At 40.7% G+C, this 15,511-nt stretch overlaps 2 protein-coding genes across 2 annotated transcripts in view; both read right to left on the bottom strand.

The window, feature by feature from the left end:
• The window catches only part of plch2b (phospholipase C, eta 2b), a 10,392-nt gene extending 3,991 nt beyond the window's left edge, over window positions 1-6,401 (bottom strand). The window contains exons 1-10 of the mRNA XM_031847178.1: window positions 6,107-6,401; window positions 4,955-5,101; window positions 4,001-4,244; window positions 3,687-3,816; window positions 2,114-2,284; window positions 1,139-1,232; window positions 811-1,014; window positions 595-715; window positions 323-494; window positions 93-200 (exon numbers count right to left, since the gene is read on the bottom strand). Of these exons, the coding sequence (XP_031703038.1) occupies window positions 93-200; window positions 323-494; window positions 595-715; window positions 811-1,014; window positions 1,139-1,232; window positions 2,114-2,284; window positions 3,687-3,816; window positions 4,001-4,244; window positions 4,955-5,101; window positions 6,107-6,401 (1,686 nt within the window). The remainder of the gene's footprint in view (window positions 1-92; window positions 201-322; window positions 495-594; window positions 716-810; window positions 1,015-1,138; window positions 1,233-2,113; window positions 2,285-3,686; window positions 3,817-4,000; window positions 4,245-4,954; window positions 5,102-6,106) is intronic.
• A 1,830-nt stretch (window positions 6,402-8,231) lies between these two features.
• The window catches only part of skib (v-ski avian sarcoma viral oncogene homolog b), a 30,512-nt gene continuing 23,232 nt past the window's right edge, over window positions 8,232-15,511 (bottom strand). Inside the window, exons 2-7 of the mRNA XM_031845661.1 lie at window positions 13,131-13,244; window positions 12,788-12,891; window positions 12,431-12,675; window positions 11,599-11,873; window positions 11,266-11,496; window positions 8,232-11,129 (exon numbers count right to left, since the gene is read on the bottom strand). Coding sequence (XP_031701521.1) covers window positions 10,908-11,129; window positions 11,266-11,496; window positions 11,599-11,873; window positions 12,431-12,675; window positions 12,788-12,891; window positions 13,131-13,244 — 1,191 coding nt within the window. The 3' untranslated portion in view covers window positions 8,232-10,907. The remainder of the gene's footprint in view (window positions 11,130-11,265; window positions 11,497-11,598; window positions 11,874-12,430; window positions 12,676-12,787; window positions 12,892-13,130; window positions 13,245-15,511) is intronic.

Genomic DNA, 15,511 nt, shown 5'->3' with positions numbered 1-15,511 from the left:
TCTATCTATCTATCTATCTATCTATCTATCTATCTATCTATCTGTCTGTCTGTCTGTCTGTCTGTCTATCTATCCATCAAGGTTTAATTTGCCTGTGGGTTATCATTATCATCTTCCTCCTCTTCCTCATCCCCGGTATCTTCATCAGACACATCACCCTCCTCTGCATCAGGATCAAGGTTTGCTGGCAGCTTTTTCCCCTTGAAAACAAGAATTAATGACTGTATATTACAAGTCCATGTGTGATTTTGTGTGTTTTTGTGCTTTGTTCGAGTATCCTTGAGTAGCATATTGCAGCGCATGTTGCTGAAAACAACTTTACCTTGACTAAGATTTTCCATTTCAGGATCTCAGGGGAAGGCAGCTTCTTGCATTCATGCACATTGACACTTGAAAGATCCAGTTTGTCCTGCAGCACCTCTCGCAGATACTCAGCCATCTTTTTCTGCTGAGGCACAGTGCAGTGGTTCTCTATGGACAAGATCACTGGGTACCTGGGGGGGTGAAGTGACACCTGAGCTACAGGTATGATGCTTTTTTTTTATTGTGAAGACTTGACGAAACACATCAGCATCAGGACCCAGAAGCACTTACGGTGATTTTGTGAAGGCATATTTGTTGATTGTTTCAATGACATCTTTGAAGAGAATTTTGGATGTCAAGGTGTAGCCGTGATGAATGATAGGCTCCCCGTCAGGCCCGTCCCAGCAGTCCACTGAGAGAGGAGAAAGAAAGCAAACAAAGGAGTGATGAGTGAGTCACATTGTCTGTCTTAAAAAAAGCCGAAGTTCTGGCTTTTCAGGCTCTTACCCTCCACACAGCGACAGCCTGCCTGGAGAACATAGGCATACATTTCCACTCGAGACTGAGAGAGCAGCTGGTCTCCTGTCAGGTAGGTGTTGTGTGAGGTGGCAATGAAGTAGTTACTTAGAGGCTGCGTCATGTCCTGGTTCACCTGATTGTGCTCGGGGTTGAATATATCACCTGCAGGGCTCCTCATGTAGTTGGTAAGACCTGAAGGAAGAAGGTTTCAGAGCAGGTGTGTTTTTTGTATGTTGATGTCGTGTCTGGTCCAAGTGACATATGAGATCTTATTGATGCATTGTTAAATAAGTTGTTATTAGCAAGTTCCCCATACCATCAATGCCGAGAACTGTACGCTGCAGGTTCTCAGGACATGGTTCAAACTTGGCCACGATATCGACTAAATACTCTTTGGCCAATCCTCGCATCTGCAAATAAAACAATATCATGAATGTCATTCTTGGTTCAACTGATTCGACATTTAACACGTATGTTTCATCTGTTGAATGCTTTTATTGTGAAGTAGGAAAAGATCTTTTATGGTTCTTTAAAGGTCTTTTATATCAAGGTTTAGAGGTGCTGAATTCGATATTCAGAGCATTATCAGAGCAGTAAACAACTATTTGCTATATAAAGATATGGTGGAGTAGCCTAATGTACCTGAGCAGAGAATAAAGTTGCTCTCCCTCTGTGTGTGTTGTTGTCTGAGTTTCTCTGTGCTTTGTTTTCGTAGCCGGGCCCACAGGGTATGCACTGACAGTGCATGTCAGTGCATGTGAGCGTGCCCCACTGGCCCCACGGCACTCTGCGCTGCTCTCATACAGGGGTTACAGCTTGCACTGTTTTCTGGTAACTGCCACCTCAGCCGTCGCCAGGTTGAGAGCCGCATGGAGGCAATAGATATGCTCTGAATTTCAATTTAGCAGCTTTTAATTCTCTTTACCATGTAGGCCTTTTATTCAATTACATTTGGGAATATAATTTGTATCTTGCACTGCACTGTGCTGTAACTTTAATTCTACTGTTTTATTCAAACTTTATGTTCATTCTTTTTTCTCTTTTAAGTTTAAACAGTGAAGCTGACATCAATAAGATAAAAATATAAACATGCATGCATTGTTTCCTGTGAATCCCCTGTGCGGACTCCGCCACCAACATGGTAATTACAGAACATTAACACATTGCATGGCTATTGTTGAAAAAAATCCCTGTTTTTAATAATGTAAAATAAGGGGATTTATTTAATAAAAATCTTAAGTATGATATTTTAAAACAAATACACACAAACTATTTTACATTTTGTTTGTACCTTCTGTTCGTTTTCCAGAAAGCGTGCGAGGTCGTGAAGATCCAGGACTTCTTTCTGATTGCTGTAGGAGATCATTATCAGGTAGAGGTCTCTGCGTGTGGAAATCATCTTATAGAACAAACAGAATTCTTCAAAGGCCAGAGAGCCCTGGTTCTCGTCTGTGTCTGCTTCCTACAGATAACGACAAAAAGTATTTTATGAACAAGAAGTAACTCTCTCAATGTTAGAGATAGCCATCCTGCCAAAGAAAATATGTACCACCATCAACCCATCTGAAGGATATATCTCTATTACCATCAAACATGATGCAGCGCGTATCACCATCAGGAGGGGAGACAGTGAGCTACTGAACTAAAGCACTACTGCAGTGCAACTAAAGCCATCTGTTCAGCTGTGGTCATATGGTCTTCCTGTGGCACTTTCATGCCGTGTTCAGCCAAAATACTGTGAATACATATTTGTCTGCTGGCTCCATCTCCATCCTTTTATCTTACTGCGGCTCTCACTGAAAAGATGTGAGGATCACCCAAAGAATAGGCCTCTTAGGGAAACATCCAGAATCTTGCATCTTAAACCACTTCTCTTTTTTTTCTTGTTACTTTTTCCAGCCTGTTTTCTTTCCATTATGTTGCACGCTGAGAAACATCAGTGCATTACAGTAAGAAATAATGTAATTATAGCCCCATCATGCTGATGCTCACTGTTTTATTTTCTGTTTTGTTTAAAAGCATTTTGTGCTGGATTCCATTTATTTGTGCCATGTACAAACCTATTCGTCTATTTTTAGCCATGCTGGCACTACTTTGGTCCAGACTGAAGTATCTAAACAATTACTGGCTGGATTGCCTTGACATTCTGTACATACATTCATGGTGGCCAGAAGATGAATCCTACTGACTTTGACGATCCTCTGATGTTTCCTCTCGTGCCACCGTGAGGTTCACATTTGTGTTTTTGGGTGAAATATCTCAACAACTTTTGGAGGGATTGCCATGGCATTTGGTACATACATTCATGTTCCCCTGAGGATGAATTGTAATAACTTTGATGATCTCTGACTTGTTCCACTAACGCCACCATCAGGTCAACAAAAATATTGTTGTATGACCAAGAGAACCTGCAAAATAACGTTGCCTCAGATGTACTCTGAGTTTTCAGATATTTAAATGTGAGCATGCTAAGATGCTAAACAAAGATGGATGCCATGGTAAACATTAAACCTGTTAAACACCAGCATGTTAGCATTGTCATTGTCATTGTCAGCATGATAGCATTTAGCACACAGCACTGCTGTTGCTAAGTTCAGCTTCACAGAGCTGTTAGCCTGGCTGTGAGTCTTGTTCGTTTATTTGTCAGCTGCTGTATGTTACTAAAGTAGAAAACATCAATCAAGTCACCAAACACAACGTGTATTCTGTTTCGTAGCCATGAAGCCACAATTGAACAAAGCAACATCTCCAGTTAAGAGATATTAGTGACACTAGATTACTGAATATACAAAAGCACAGAGGCAAGTTTGATGGTGGGTCATGCTCATTAAATCTATGACTTGACTTTTAGTTAAAATTCTTACTTGAAACATCTCCCTGACTTTCTGCTTCGGTAAATTCACATTGAGTTTGTGGAGCAGCTGGTGAACCTCTCCAATGCTCAAGTTGCCATCTCCATTTTTGTCGGCCTCAGAGAAAGTCTGCTTTAACCACGTGAGGCTTCAGTTAAGGAGGAAACTACAAGAATTATGATCAGATCAGGTCAGTTTATGTGTGTTGTTATATCTTCAACAAGTGGATGTGTTGTTAACTCCTCTCTATAGGAATAGGAGTAAATGTATTTGTAATAATTAGTCGCTCAGAGATTAAACATGTTGAGAGGCTGGATAAAGGATATTGATCACGGGTGCGTTGCCTCCGGGCCAAACTGTCCTCATCACTGATGCCAGCCATGAGGTACTTCAGCCCAGTGATCCACGTGCGGGCCTCCTCTGCGTTGGTGGAGACCAGGTCCAGGGACTTCACTCTCTCCCCGTAGTAAATACTGAAGCAGTAGTTTGGGTCAAAGCGGTTGTCTGCATACCGCCTGAAGATCTCTGACTTTTTCCCCTCGCAGACTTCATGGATGGAATCAATAGTTACTGAAACAGATGTTGAAGACATTTTAGCTTCATCTAATCAGTAACTTCTTTCAGCGTCTTGACAGCAATGAAAGAAACTCTGGGTTCAAAACAGCATAATAACCAATCATTTTGGATTGCAAACACACTCAGTATAATACAATATAATCCTCACAAATGAACAACCCATTTATGATTTTTGAAGCATGAATGCATAAGTAAAATGCTAACTTTAGGCTATAAACAAACTACACCACGGTCGCATGAGTGCGAGTATACACAATGAGGCTGTGAAGACGTGATGACGTTTTGCAGTCTCATTTAGCCACTTACCGCCTTTTTAAAGACACATAAAAACTTCAAAATTCACAAAAGGGGTTTGTACTAAGTCATTCACAGGTTTAAGTACTCATTCTTGCAGCACTCTACTCAAACTTTCTGTGCACAACCAAAACGTTACAATCAGTTGTGGTAGGCCATTTTGATCAGAAGTATCAGAGCTAATGATATGTGGACTGATAGCAAGATACACCAGGTTTATGTGCCAGCCTCACTTAAACGGTAGAGAACGGTAGTTTAGAGAAGAATATGGAGTTCAATTTATGTGTCTGAATAGTTTCGTCTTGGGATCTCCATCAAAACCAAATCCACTAGAACAGCCAGCTGTAGATATTCAGCGCTGCAAATATACGTATATATGCGGTGGTGGACATGGTTTGGTGATGGCTCACTTTTGGCCTTGTCATGTTTCCTGGAGGGCCGCCACCGGATGCAGGACTTGTGCTCGTCCAGGTAAAAGAATCGGACCAGTCCTTTCTTCTTTCCCTTCATTTTGGTCATCTGAGTGCCGGTCTGCATGGTGCACATACACCTCTCCACTACACGGGAGCACAAGGAGTCAAGCTTGTCAGAAAATCCACAGAGGTCATCATATTGTCAGTTATTTACTGCCAACATCAAAGGGAGTTTGTGCAAATAAAATATTCAATGTACTGAATATTCAGTAACCTATAATACTATAATGAAAGTGAAATGTAGCATGCTGGTGCCAGAGATTGTCCACTTTGCAGTTGATTCATCAAAAGTGCCTTATTATTGTTATTCAAAAATGTTCTAACATGATTTGTTATATATTAAAATAATGCATTAGATGTGTTGTGATTTAAAGGAGGACCTCCAGCAGTCGAGACAAGAAGAGGTTTACCATCAGGCACTTGTTTATGAGATTATAGGCTGCGTCACACAGGGATTTAAGTAGCTGTAATTGTGTTAATGATAAAAGGGAAAAGAAGGAAAAGATACAAAAACCCTGAAATGATCTTTGCCTTAAAACAAATCTTTCAATTATCAGTTGGCTTACAGTGATTCAAATTATTTTCTTTGCTGATATTTCGTACAACTTTTGAATGCCATCTGTGCACAGTGCTTGTACTGAAATAGCATGTCAGATCTAACAATTATCTTGTAACATTTAGGTCACAGTAAAGAGGTGTGTTTATTTTGTGTGCTGAGAGCAGGTAACCTTTGTTTGTAATCTGAAGCTCAGATGCATGTGACGCATCCTGGCCCTTCATTCAGGTTAATCCTAAAGGATTGTCTACTGTCCATATGCCCATTATATACTCACAGGCAACTCTACTCTGTGATGTTCGAACATTTACTCATTTTACAGGCCTATTGCATTAAGATTTCATGGTTAAAGTTTGAAATTCACATGGAGAGTGGTTTAACATATCATATATGTTTGGAAAAAATATATATAAAGCTCCCTTCTTTAGTTTGCAGCAGCTTGTAGACACTTCTGCTCAACAATCTGTTGGCATTGTGCAGTCATTTGAGTGTTTGAAGACAACATAATTGAATAAGTTGTTAGTGAATCTTACCTATCTGACCCAGTCTCCATTTTGGCTGTGCGACCACACTACCACCAATCCAGAAAAACTCCTCAGCGAGTCTGGAGATGGATGCTTTCTGCCAGAGTTTTGGAGAGCTCATGATGGACGTGGCAGATGAATTCAAGGGACTGGAGGCCTGTTTTGCCTGATGAGTGGAGGCCTTAGCAAGCGAGGGGGAGAACACTCCTGATGACGGAGATCCTAAAGACTGAAAGGTGGTCTTCTTTGGTGACAGAGAGGAGCGTGGTGGGGTGCCACTCGGCCCTGGAGACAGAGGTGCCATCGCTGGGGTGCTGTTCATCCCTGAGCTGTTCATTTGAGTCCAACTCTCCTGTCCCATTCACACCACATTGACCCACCTTCACCTCACTCTACAGGGCTCTTGAGCAAAGTTTGTATATAGCACAGCCTCTCTCACGCAGCATATCCTCTTCTTCCACTTAAAGTCTTCCCACGTTGGATTAGGGAACAATATTCCCATCCTGAAGGTTCATTCCTCGTCATCCTGTGTCCAGCGATCCAGTGTAGCCATAGGTTCTTCTGTATATATATTTTTTTGCCGTCAGAGAAGGCTCGCAGAGAAAGAGTCTGCAACATGTGTCAGTCACTAAATCTTCCTCAAGCTGTAATCCTGTAGGGAGGCTTCAGCCTTGCTTTAATGGAGGGATTTTCACGCAATCAGTAAGCCTCTGAAGAAAGAGAGCGGGACAAGAAGGGGGCTAATATTCATTCAACTACACTCGAGGCAGTCCTAATCATTAAAGAATATAGAAGTCACAGATGATTTAATCGATCGCTTTTAGGATAGTCGTGATTTATCGTTATCAATGGGGCATTTGGCTAAACAAGTCAGAAGTATCCACCCTTCAATTTTGTGCAATGATCTCCCCCTTGAGGCAACTGTGTGACATACAATACATGCATTTTATGTATGTATGTCATATAATATATAAAGGGATCCACTAATAATGAAGTAGAGTAGAGTTACTTATTTGTGATTTCAAGCTTTTAATTTTACGTTATAGGCCTTGCATGATAACCCACACATTTTTTTTATTTCATTAATTTTGCCTTCACAGAGAAGACTTTCTCACTCTTCTGTAAGTTTTGCTGCACCTTTTAATTTAGGAAAATGTACACATCAACCATCAACAGTTTATTTCACACTGGTGATAGAACCATCATCAGGAAAAGGAAGTTGCATCAATTTGGCTGATGATGTCACAGACCTAAGTTGTTTGTAAGATGGGTCATTTTTCACAGAAGACATCATGTTACAGTAGGAATTGCAGAGATGTACAAATAAAGTTAATGACGATTGAATCCATTTAGCTGGCTCAGTTTCAGGATCCTGGTATTGTGCATGCTGGCTCACTGTCACACTGTCATGACTTACTGAGACACATCAATGAAACTGAGTTAAACTGTTAATGTCATTAGTAACACCTGTGTTTTTCCTTTTATGACAGGTCAAAATGTCTGCTGTGAAAAAGGGCTGAGACCCAAAGCTCTCAACATCAAATAATACAACTTTGCTTTCTTGGAAACCTTTAGACCACAGAGCAAATTGCTCTGTGGTCTATATCATATCTCTTATGAAATAATTTATTTGGGCTGTGTTTTTTTAATTTTTTTTATATTTATATGCTAATTGAATGCACTGTTTCTCATACCAATTCATAAATGTTTGTAATTACAATCACAATAGCAGCCATGCAAAAGGTTAGAAGGTTTTTCTTTTTAGGATAACAAGTCTACCGACATCGTAGCAGCTGCACTTCGTCACCACGCTGCTTTGAACTAACACCAGCATGCATAACATCAGCATGCTAACATGCTCCCAATGACAATGCTAACATGCTGATGATTAGCAGGTATGTTTTCTATGTTTATCATCTTAGTTTAGCATGCTAACATTTGCTAATAAGCACTAAACACAAAATAAATCTGAAGATGAGAATGTGATTATTTAGTATTGGACTAATACAAAAAATATCCTGATGGTGGCGCTATATGAAAAGATGAGACTTCACACAGAGAAGAAATCAACCATCTTGCAGAGTGGGAGAAAAACATACTGCTCAACATCAGTAAAACCAAGAAGCTGATTGTTGATTTTAGGTAAAAGGAGGCTAAGACACACCTAACCCCCGTCTACATCTAAGGAGCTGTGGTGGAGCAAGTGAACGGTTTTTATTTCCTTAGAATAAGCATCACCAACAACCTGATATGGTCATCGCACATCTCCATCCTGGTGAATAAAGTTATTAAACAGCTGTATTTCCTAAGAAATGAGACAGCAATCTCCAGTGCCAATTTTTTTAAGTTTTTTAGAGAGGAGCTATAGAAAGCAGCCTGGCTGGAAACACTATTAATTGGCATGGGATGTGCACAGCCCAGGACAGGAGGGCTCCACAGCAGGTCATCAAAACCACCCAGGACATCGCTGGTACCCATCTTACAAGCATCAGTGATATTGGTAAGAAGAGGTGCCTGCAAAGAGCTCAAAATGCATTAAAAAACAATACCCACGAAGCACCAGCCTGTTCACCATACTGCCGTCTCGCATGAGATACAGAAGTATCAGTTGACATACCACCAGACGTCAGAGCAACTTCTTTCCTCCGGCTGGGAAACTCCACCCTTCACCATGTAATGTAGTTTTGCTTTTTTGTGTTGTTTTTTTTGGACTACAAACTGCATTTTGTTGTGCAACCTTGTGTTTGACAATGACAGTAAATGAAACTTTGGAACTTGAAAAGTTAAGCCAGGGAAGTTATTAGGATGTCTGTAACAAATGTCATGGCAGTCCACCACCAAAGTGGTAGACCCAGTAGCCAACATTGCCTTCCATAGAGATACAAATAAAGAGATTAATCCACACACACAATCGTGCACAAATACTGTTTACATTGTGGTCAAAATAAATAAAAAACACACCATAGGATTGATTTAGATTTTAATGGGTATTATACAAGTTTTCCGAAGGAAAAGAAAACATTTAACCAAGAGGCAAGTGAAACCCCACTTCCAAACCAAAACTACAACAGCATCAGCTAACAAAATGGATATTGTTATTACACTGTACCCAACAAATACTGAGCGAGGGTATCATAAGTAATGATAAGACATAAAAGTGTTTCTTGTCTAAAATATACGAGAGCACCTAAGGATGAAACCAATAGAAGATGTTGCTTCTACTCTATCTGACGAGGGAGCTGGAGGTGCAGAGATTTCAAATCCATGTTTCAGTTTTTGGTCTGTGGTTTAATATATACTCTATAGTTCATCAAATAATAAAGATCTTCTCAAATAACAAAATGAAGGGACAAATTATAATTTTCTGTTGGTGTGTCAAACCTTGACAATAGGTTCATGACCTTTGATGGTTTCATTCTCCTTGTTTAAACCAACAGGTCCATCCATTCTGCTAAATGCCCTGTGATTGCAATGATACTCAGGGATACAACAACAAAATTGCAGTTTTGCAAATCCAAATATAGTCTCTTTTTGGTTTCAAGTAAGAGCAAAAAATAATATTCATCATCAATTTAAGTCTGGAACAAGCAAACATACCGACACATATCTTATTTACAATATCATTGTATTTACATCAGAGGATACTGAGGGAAAGTATGTTAAAATTCAAAGTTCATGTCAACTTGTGTTTGGAAAAATGTAACAGGGAGTACGATGCACAATGCAAGGTTCTTTTCTTTAAAAAGTGCAATTCCTTTTTTCTTAAAGTAAAAAAATATATATCCATATTTTGTATATATGTAGAAATGTTGTTCATATAAACAGCATTTGTTGATTTAAGAGCCCTAAAACCAGTGACTAAAAATGAACGCTTTCTGTTGATAGGCAGCAAATTATTATAGAATATAAATTATTTTACAATACTCAATAAATCAGAAGTACCGCGTTTCAACAAAAACAGACAGCTATTGAAGTTTTTCTTTTAGGAGGGCCACTAATGTGGGCAAGAATATTTGGTTGCAAAAAAAATTACTTGAAAACAATGTTCAAACAACAAATAAAAGTTGCATTATAATATTAAAAAGTAACACTTCCATAAAATGTCTAAGCATAAAACAGTGGTGGACCTGAAGGAAGCCCACCTAACCTCCAATACTTCAGGTTTATAAAATACAAAAAGTAGACAGGCTGGTATACATGCGTACATGTTTGTATATGGATGGGTTTTTTCTTGCCTGTGGAATAACAGTGCTGCGCAAGCAATATTTCTTAAAAAGTACATCCTCTACACAGTTATAAAAAGCAAGCCGATAATAAAAGTAAATAGTGGTAAACGGGTGTCTCTTGTTTCCAGTGGTCTACAATGACACCTTTGAGTGTACCAATATTTTGTGGCACCAAGAGTTTCATCAACCACTCAACATGTTTCTTCCCTTCATATTCAAGTAGTGTTATGTGGCTATATTTGCACATCTTAGAATAGCTTATACTAAAATAAAATCCTTGGACAGCGTCAGGTGTCTCTGACGTCACTGGAGAGATGTGGTCATCACTGAAGAGGTCTTTCTTAATTTCACGCTTTACGACATGCTCAGACATCATGCTACTTTCCAGTTCATTTCATAAAATTTATATATTGTTATAATAATATCGATTTGTATCATATCATATTATATATGACAGATTTTTCCTCTACAAAACAGGCATTGCATTTTGCTGAATTTTCTTTTCCCCAACAGGAGGTGCAACAAAGTCCTTAACCATGCTCCTTTCTTTTTGAGTCTCTTTCTCCAGTTCTGAATGTGCAATTTTATGATCCGTTGGTGTGTTGTGTGGTCTGCCTGTGTGCGTCTGTGTTTGCATCCTTGGGGTCTCCGGGAGGGCTTCTGTCGGCCTGCAGGGCCAGCTGGCTTTGAAGGTCTTTAACAACACTCGCCAGGCTCTGCCGAGCTTCTCTCTCCTGCTGAAGCTCCTGTCTCAGCTGCTCACGATCAGCTTCCGCCTGCTGCAGCTGCACATGCAACTCTTCGATCTGCACAACACAACCAGACACAGGCAGCACTGAGTATAAATTATACTCAAATGAGGGATAGGATGAAGAAAACCCCAACTAGACAGAGTATATACTGGTGGTTGAGGTGATAATAAGCATGTTGCAGACATCTTACCTGAGTGGAGTACTTGACACGGAGACGTTCAGCCTCACATCCTTTGTCACAGACTCGCAGCTGTCTCTCCCTCTCCAATTCTCTTTTCAGCCGCCCACAGGACTCCTCCGCGTCCGTCATCTTCCTCTCCCAGTCAACGCGAAGGCGTTCGATCTCCTTTCTCAGGTTGCGCTTGGCTTCAATGGCCTCACGAAGACGGCCTTTTTTTGACACCCTCACAAACTCCAACTCCTGTAAAAAACAACAACATCAGAATCATTTCATGTTTAAAACACTCATAATCAGAGATCACTGTCATTCCTATCACATAGCATTTCAAACAGGATGTAATACCTGCTGAAGGCTGCGTTTAGCTTGCAATGCAGCTGCTAGCTTCTCCTCTTGCTTCACTCTCAACTTGACAATCTCCTGCAGCAGTTTTTCCCGGGCCTCTTTGGTGTCTGCACCTCCGTACAGCATCTGTGTCAGGGTGCCCATTTCTGGGCAAACGTTCTCCGGCAGCGAGCCAGGTCCCTCCTGAGGTCGAGCAGCACTCTGAGGGGTCAGAGTCTGAGAAACGTTGGTGCAGGCCGAAGGAGGAGAAGCCAGGGAGGAAGCTGTCACTGGACCTGCAGAAGAGAGAGTTTTAACTTTAACAAGACAGTGATTGCAAAATGTAGAGTTTGTCTGTTGTGACAAAGCTTTTAGCACTACAAAAGACAACAGAACTAAACTCAATGATTACGTGTCATTACTTTTGGCTATTTTAACTATTTATCTTTTCAGCTAACCGTTTAAACCTCTGCTTACTCGCTAGCTAGTTTTCACTCTCTCCTAAATGCAACATGTGGTGTTTTCAAATTGGTTGAGCTGCTCTACAATCATTCCACGCACATTTTTGGCAACATTACAAAGAAATAATTCATACAACAGTTAAATAGAATAGGATGTTTTAACAGCAAAATCTGCAACTTGTATTTTTCCTGTATTTCTTCAAATAAACACCGGGTGGCGCAGTTGTACAGGAATCACTCTGACCCAGCTCTGCTGTGGCTCATGTCCAGAGCTTACTGTGTAATGCAAGTTTTAACTGTAAAATCTGTCTTATATCAACTAACTCTCGTAGTGTTTCAAGTTTTTTGTTTCTCTGGATTATTGCAAACACTCTGTGATGGGTGGTACTTACGATCGTCACAGTCGTCCACGTCGATCTCTCCATCCGTGTCCATGTCTTCGGGTTGGTTGGCGGTACAGGAGGGGGACGGTTTTGCTGCAAGTTGTGTGTCTCCATTATGCAGCTCCTGCGGTGGCCTGGAAATGGCTGCAGGCCCCCTGCCAGGAGCGTGACTGTCCCTGGGATGGACCGGAGGGGCCAGGGGAGCTGTTATCAGATTGGGAGCCGCCAAAGTCTCGTGGCTCTTTGAGTAGGACCTGTGGAGGAAATACAGGTCACTTTTAAAGCATTTCATTGGTCGAAAGCTTGATTTAACCAATATTGTCTCTTTAAAACTGAAACTATCACAGCTCTCATGAGATGACTCACCTCTCCACCTCATTCTGAGTGGCTGGTTTCCCTTTTTCTGCTGCTTTAGGAGACCAGGGGCGGAAAGCAGAGGGCCTCTGTTTCAGTTGGACTTGTTTCAGATCCTGGACCAACAAACAAAACAATAAACTTACGATAAAGTAAAATGCCATTAGAACATTAAATCAGCCGTGACGAGCACACTCAAAGGCCCCTCATCATTTAACAAGGCTGAATGACTAGAGGTCATACATAAGTGATAATGTGATGATTCAAAAGGACAACGGATTTTACATCACCCCTTCAACCTTTGAGCTTAACAGCAAATCCGGTTTCACACTAGCAACGTGCACACACAACAAACCTTGTGTGCAGACTTTGACAGCGATTGTAGCCAGTCGGGTTTCCTGTCTTTGTCAGCTGATGGAGATTGTAATTTGTTGAATTTTGACCTCTTTGCTTGGACGGGGCTGGGAGCCTGAGGAGACGAGAGAGAATAGACGGTTAATCATCGCGATCCTTACAGAGATAAAGTGCGGATATTACATCATGGAGTACAGTGGATATTTCAGGAGCCCACAAAATGCTACTGTATGGCTGTAAATAGGAATATTTTTTTAGCAACACACAAATTTGTCAGAACATGACGTGAATGTTTACAGCCTTGCAGTAAAAGAGCAGAGTCATAAGGAAATCACAGAGAGACAAAGGGGATAGAAGATGTGTCTGTGTAAGCGTTCAGTCTCTGAGCTTGGTTTGTCTGTATGTTTGTGTGCGTGTGTGTGTGTGTGCGTGCGTGTGTGTGTGTGCGAGCAGTGCTTTGAGCTGAGCAGACACTCAAGCTGGTCTGGCTGGCAGCCAGCAGGGCTACATTGCTCCCTGCCAGGCAGAAGAGGCGCCATCAGGTGGAGCGGATCGACTGCTGGAACCACAGAAATATTGCAATGTAGAAACAGAGGGAGACAGAGAGGGAGATGTATTAAAGTAATTGCACTCAGATCTGACAGACGATTGAGTTGAAGTGTTCAGAGAGAGTTCACGGAGGGCTATGGAGGCATGAAATGTTTGAGAGATTTGAAAACCCGAGGAGGGAAGCATCTGCCTTGTTAAGTGCCACAAAGTACAGAATCTCCAGAGCCCCTGTTGTATATATATTATATGTATGTATGTGTGTGTGTGGCAAGCTGCAGAACCATGTGTTGAGATAGCTAACCTCCTCAGCCCTCAGGTCTGCACTTGTCAGACAGAGGATATGTTTACCTAGGCAGGCGTAGAGGCCAGCACAGACCTGCCTGCTACTCTCTTACTCACTACTATGACATTCTGCCTCCAGGAATGGCAAAGACTCCCATCTCCTTGTCTGCGTGTGCGATTCAAGACAAATGATTACTCCGTCTACATTCAAAATCCTCAATGGAAAACACTCCTGCCTGGGTTGCGTGTAGTTGTGAAACCTTAATCGCTGCTCCACTGTAATCACCTCGAGATGCAAATGAATGACAAACCTCATTTAGTATTAAGCGAGGAGAAAACGGCTGGTGATGAATCACGTCTCACAGCTTTTCTACATCAAGCGTGAGTGCTAGTGTGTGCACACGCATCTATGAGTGGGTGTTGGGACGTGTGGGGAGATGGGTGGGTGCGGGTGTGGACTTGTATATGTGTGTGTGGGAGTGTGTGTGCCTGGTACAGTGTGCTCACCGGTGGAGGTGTTAGTCAGGTCTGGACTGTATAGCCTACAGATACCCAAAGTCGGCGGTAGCGTTGCAACAAAATAAGTTGACAGAAATGTCTACAAAACTACAAGAGTTTTACAATCATGTCAAACACAAAATAATATCTATTCTCTAGTTCAAGCTTTGATAATGTGAGGATTTGTTGTTGTTCTCTGATTTATATCACTGAAAAGTGAATATATTTAGGTTTTGGATGGTGAAAACAAGCAATATCAAGACATCGCCTTGAGCTCTGGGAAGTCCGGATCAGCATTTTTCACGATTTTCTGACATTTCATAGAATAAATACTAAACTATAAAATGGCAAACTTCAGACTCTTCGGATCTGCTGACAAATCACTGCACTTTGTTTCATATTCCCTGATAAAAAACACTCATTATCATTTGACTTTATTGGTATTTTAATACCTCTCCTTTAATTAGATTTCTGATAGCCATTATGATGCGTAATCTGTTTTTATTATTCATTAGCACTCTGTGAAATATGCCTGGAGTTTCTTTGAACTTTTATGTATTTTCATGTTTATTTACGTGTATTTATTTGATTATTTAAAAAATTGTACAGATTTATTGGTAACAATTTACTTTACCTCTGTTATATAGTATTTATAAACACAATTATTTTATTTAATAAATGGTTAATAACACACTATATTGTAGTTGTAAGCAGATATAAGTGTTTATTAATGTATATGTCAACAACTGTAATTCCTCCTGTGGTCACCAATGAGTGGAGGTCGAGTAAACTTGAATTGATTGAATATTGAATTGATAATTGAATAACATTTATTACACAATAATTTATATGACTTAGCATTTTCTGAATATGTTAACTGTTCATTTTATTGGTTAGTCTTGTTCTGCTTCATTGGAGCATGACGTGTTTGTCTGGACACTCCCCTCTCGCCTCCCTGACTCATAAATGTCTCTACCTGTTTGACCAGTAACCACATTACACACATACACACACACACACACACACACACACACACACACACACACACACACA

This window comes from Anarrhichthys ocellatus, unplaced genomic scaffold, assembly GCF_004355925.1.
Source record: "Anarrhichthys ocellatus isolate YVR2014 unplaced genomic scaffold, GSC_Weel_1.0 scaffold1, whole genome shotgun sequence".
NCBI lineage: Eukaryota > Metazoa > Chordata > Actinopteri > Perciformes > Anarhichadidae > Anarrhichthys > Anarrhichthys ocellatus.
Note: the sequence above shows the minus strand (reverse complement) of the source record. Positions and strands in the feature narration are given on the sequence as shown.